Consider the following 5,476-nt stretch of genomic DNA (forward strand, 5'->3'; position numbering starts at 1 on the left):
TTTATGCGTCCTTGTCGATTGTAGTCCTAATTAATTCCTTTGATGCCTTGTTTTTCAATGCATTTGTAGGATTTATCTGGCATAGTTTTCATTAGCAATGAGCTGTTTTATGCTCCAGTTACTTTCACATTGATGTCTGTATTTCAAGTAGGCCTTGATAGTGTGTATTATGCATCTATATGCACTGTTCCACAAGTAGGCCAAACAGGTCAATGTAGCCTATGTATGACGAGGTTGAGTAGTAAATTGTACACGCCATTCCGCATGCCAAACCTAATATTGAGGTGATAATGTCTGGGGGACATTTTATTTGTTTTTGCTGTTCTCCAAAATAGCATTTTAAAGTTTTTAAATTGTGTAGAAGTACAGTAAATGTGTTTCAACTGGTGGCGGTATTTCACCCCACCCGACCCCACACCCCACTTCGACCCCTCCTTAAAAAAACAAGGCACACCCAAACTATTTCCTGTGGCCTTTTCCCATGGCAATAAAGCCCTTTTTAAATTTACATTTTCAATTAACTAGGCAAGTCATTTAAAAACAATTGTTTATTTACAAGGATAGATATTTGCATTGTCAGCTCAGGGATTTGAACCAGCAACCTTTTGGTCACTGGCCCCTATGCTCTAACCACTAGGGTACCTGCCGCCTAGAATTGAATTGAGAGAGACAGTGAATGGGAAGGAGAGAGAAGAGACGTGAGAGAGAGAAGTAAGACGGGGAGAGAAGGAGAATAGAAGAGGTGTAGTTCTAGAGAAGGTTTAGGTAACATGGTTGTTGGGAAATCTGGTGCAGTAGGACTAGTAAGGTGTTTATTCACTCCAGACCACTACGTCACGATTTGTTATGATTAGACTTTGCCGTTACAGCACTTCTTCCGCTGAGGAGACAGTTGACGGGGAGTTCTAGGAGTTTTACGATCTAACCAGTCCGGTGACATGGCGAGAGAGGCGGTAAGCAGAGAGAGATAGTGAAAGAGAAGTGCCTACTACTATGGCTCCGTTACAGCTCGCGGTGTACTGGCGTCTCGCGCTCATATTCTTCTTCATGGCGTTTCTCTTCTTCCTCGACCTCTTCGCTGTTAGCAGGGCAACCTCCTCGTGCAATAACGTCCCGGGTGAGTTACCGGCCCGGAGTCGAACCTTTGGAGAAGTATCTTCTAGTGCCAATACACAGAACTGGACTACATGGGAGGTGCGCGAGGTATTATTACCGCCACAGGATGAGATTACGGGTGGGAACGACACGGAAAGAGAGAATGTGAGTAAACCGCAAAAGTTTTACAGTTTCTACATGATTGGCAGTTATTATAATGTTCTAAATCAGTGTAAACATCAACAAGCTGCATGAACAGATTCCTATGATGTAGAAATGTAGTGTACAACCTGGGTTTCACAGACCCAGTTGAACCCAGCTTTAGTTTATTAACAGATAGTATATAATGTAATCAACACTGATTAAGCAGCATTGCATTCCTCCTGTTTGTACTCTAACTTCCCCTCGAACAACAATACATGAGTCAATGAACACCTAATCATAGAAAAAGCAGGGTAACCCGGGTACAGAGCCAGAGCCATCTACACCCTCACTGACCAAGTAAACACACTCCCAGAATGTATGTCAGATTCATCCCTCTGTGTGTGTGTTAGGAAACAACTTAGAAGTCCCAGTTTGATTATTAGTCATAGAGACATAATATACTGTAATGGGGTACACAGTGGAACAAAACGCTTCCCCCTCGACAATGGAACAAAATTCTTCCCCCTCGACGATGGAATGAAACTCTTCCCCCTCGACAATGGAACGAAATGCTTCCCCCTCGACAATGGAACGAAATGCTTCCCCCTCGACAATGGAACGAAACGCTTCCCCCTCGACAATGGAACGAAATGCTTCCCCTCGGCAATGGAACGAAACTCTTCCCCCTCGACAATGGAACGAAATGCTTCCCCCTCGACAATGGAACGAAATGCTTCCCCCTCGACAATGGAACGAAATGCTTCCCCCTCGACAATGGAACGAAATGCTTCCCCCTCGACAATGGAACGAAATGCTTCCCCCTCGACAATGGAATGAAATGCTTCCCCCTCGACAATGGAATGAAATGCTTCCCCCTCGACAATGGAATGAAACGCTTCCCCCTCGACAATGGAATGAAACGCTTCCCCCTCGACAATGGAATGAAATGCTTCCCCCTCGACAATGGAATGAAAAGCTTCCCCCTCGACAATGGAATGAAACGCTTCCCCCTCGACAATGGAATGAAACGCTTCCCCCTCGACAATGGAACGAAATGCTTCCCCCTCGACAATGGAACGAAATGCTTCCCCTCGGCAACGGAACGAAATGCTTCCCCCTCGACAATGGAATGAAACGCTTCCCCCTCGACAATGGAACGAAATGCTTCCCCTCGGCAACGGAACGAAATGCTTCCCCCTCGACAATGGAACGAAATGCTTCCCCCTCGACAATGGAACGAAATGCTTCCCCCTCGACAATGGAACGAAACGCTTCCCCCTCGACAATGGAACGAAATGCTTCCCCCTCGACAATGGAACGAAATGCTTCCCCCTCGACAATGGAACGAAATGCTTCCCCTCGGCAACGGAATGAAATGCTTCCCCCTCGACAATGGAACGAAATGCTTCCCCCTCGACAATGGAACGAAATGCTTCCCCTCGGCAACGGAATGAAATGCTTCCCCCTCGACAATGGAACGAAATGCTTCCCCCTCGACAATGGAACGAAACGCTTCCCCCTCGACAATGGAATGAAACGCTTCCCCTCGACAATGGAATGAAACGCTTCCCCTCGACAATGGAATGAAACGCTTCCCCTCGACAATGGAATGAAACGCTTCCCCTCGACAATGGAACGAAAAGCTTCCCCCTCGACAATGGAACGAAACGCTTCCCCCTCGACAATGGAATGAAACGCTTCCCCTCGACAATGGAACGAAATGCTTCCCCCTCGGCAATGGAACGAAATGCTTCCCCTCGGCAACGGAACGAAATGCTTCCCCCTCGACAATGGAACGAAACGCTTCCCCCTCGGCAACGGAACGAAACGCTTCCCCCTCGACAATGGAATGAAACGCTTCCCCCTCGACAATGGAACGAAATGCTTCCCCCTCGACAATGGAACGAAACGCTTCCCCCTCGACAATGGAATGAAATGCTTCCCCCTCGACAATGGAATGAAACGCTTCCCCTCGGCAACGGAATGAAACGCTTCCCCCTCGACAATGGAATGAAACGCTTCCCCCTCGGCAACGGAACGAAATGCTTCCCCCTCGACAATGGAACGAAATGCTTCCCCCTCGACAATGGAATGAAACGCTTCCCCCTCGGCAACGGAACGAAATGCTTCCCCCTCGACAACGGAATGAAACGCTTCCCCCTCGACAATGGAATGAAATGCTTCCCCCTCGACAATGGAACGAAACGCTTCCCTTCGGCAACGGAACGAAACGCTTCCCTTCGGCAACGGAACGAAACGCTTCCCCCTCGGCAACGGAAAGAAACGCTTGTCCTCGGCAACGGAACGAAACGCTTCCCCCTCGGCAACGGAAAGAAACGCTTCCCCCTCGGCAACGGAACGAAACGCTTGTCCTCGACAATGGAACGACAACAGAAAGTAAGTGACTAATAGGAGTGTCACATGGCAAGCTTTTTCACAACACACAGTAGTGATAAGAAATACCGTCATGTCTCTGGGCTGAGGACACGGTGTTACAACATACAGTTAGATTACTAAAACATTATCTGGTACAAACATCAGTGTGTGTTACACAGTGTTACAACATACAGCTAGATTACTAAAACATTATCTGGTACAAACATCAGTGTGTGTTACACAGTGTTACAACATACAGTTAGATTACTAAAACATTATCTGGTACAAACATCAGTGTGTGTTACACAGTGTTACAACATACAGCTAGATTACTAAAACATTATCTGGTACAAACATCGGTGTGTGTTACAGGACACAGTGTTAGAACATACAGCTAGATTACTAAAACATTATCTGGTACAAACATCGGTGTGTGTTACAGGACACAGTGTGTATGGACCCGGAGCTGATGTCGTACAGTCAGACCATCTACATGACTGGTCTTCTGCTAGGATCTCTGTTTGGAGGAGCTCTCTCTGACAGGTGAGACTCTCACTCACTCACTCACGCACTCACGCACTCACGCACACACACACACACACACACACACACACTCACACACACTCACACACACTCACACACACACACACTCACACACACACACTCTCACAGTAAATCATACACTGTAACACATTGAAGGTGTGTGTGTGTGTGTGTGTGTGTGTGTGTGTGTGTGACCAGGTACGGTAAGCGAGCAGTGCTGCTGGTGTGTGTGTGTGTTAATGCTGTGACTGCTGTGCTGCCGGCAGTCCTTCCTTACGCCCTCCTCTTCCTCACCCTGCGCTGTCTGGCCGGGGTCTCCTGCTGCTGCATCAATATCTGCAGCTTCAGCCTGGGTAACAGACACACACCTCCCCTGATGTAACTGTGTGTGTGTGCATGTGTGCGCCTGTGTGCATGGATTTAACAGTGTGTGTGTGTGTGTGTGTGTGTGTGTGTGTGTGTGTGTGTGTGTGTGTGTGTAGGTGTGGAATGGAGTCTTCCCAGGTATCGTATATGGCCCCCGGCCCTCCTGTCCTTCTCCTTCAGTCTGGGTATGATGGCCCTGGCTCCGCTGGCGTACCTGACACACACCTGGACACAGCTACACCTGGCACTGGCCGTACCACAGATCCTCTGTCTGCCACTCTACTAGTGAGTACACACACACACACACACACACACACACACACACACACACACACACACACACACACACACACACACACACACACACACACACACACACACACACACACACACACACACACACACACACACAGTGTTCAGAGTTGACTATAATGTGGTATTCTTATGCAAATAGGAATGTAGTTTGACAGAGAAATAATAATGATAACTCTCTCTCAGTTGTATTCCTGAGTCTCCTCGCTGGCTGCTCCTGAAGAGGAGGACAGAGACTCTGGAGCAGTATAGGAGACACAGTCCTGAGGACAGACGCTTTCTAGACCTGGTACAAACACACACATCAGTGTTCCCTAACTCTTTTTTTCTTCTTAAAAAAAAAATAATTGTATCCCCTTTTCTCCCAATTTTCGTGGTATACAATTGCTAGTAATTACTATCTTGTCTCATCGCTACAACTCCCGTACGGGCTCGGGAGAGGTGAAGGTCGAAAGCCATGCGTCCTCCGAAGCACAGCCCAACCAAGCCGCACTGCTTCTTCACACAGCGCGCCTCCAACCCGGAAGCCAGCCGCACCAATGTGTCGGAGGAAACACCGTGCACCTGGCCCCCTCGGTTAGCGCGCACTGCGCCCAGCCCGCCACAGGAGTCGCTGGTGCGCGATGAGACAAGGATATCC

General features: G+C 48.2%; 1 protein-coding gene across 1 annotated transcript in view; it reads left to right on the plus strand.

Moving 5' to 3' along the window:
- Window positions 1-647: 647 nt before the first annotated feature.
- LOC129813230 (solute carrier family 22 member 6-like) overlaps window positions 648-5,476 on the plus strand; it is a 12,609-nt gene continuing 7,780 nt past the window's right edge. The window contains exons 1-5 of the mRNA XM_055865521.1: window positions 648-1,260; window positions 4,058-4,158; window positions 4,357-4,511; window positions 4,641-4,809; window positions 5,023-5,125. Of these exons, the coding sequence (XP_055721496.1) occupies window positions 994-1,260; window positions 4,058-4,158; window positions 4,357-4,511; window positions 4,641-4,809; window positions 5,023-5,125 (795 nt within the window). The 5' untranslated portion in view covers window positions 648-993. The remainder of the gene's footprint in view (window positions 1,261-4,057; window positions 4,159-4,356; window positions 4,512-4,640; window positions 4,810-5,022; window positions 5,126-5,476) is intronic.

Source organism: Salvelinus fontinalis, chromosome 16 (assembly GCF_029448725.1).
Source record: "Salvelinus fontinalis isolate EN_2023a chromosome 16, ASM2944872v1, whole genome shotgun sequence".
In the NCBI taxonomy this organism is placed as follows: domain Eukaryota; kingdom Metazoa; phylum Chordata; class Actinopteri; order Salmoniformes; family Salmonidae; genus Salvelinus; species Salvelinus fontinalis.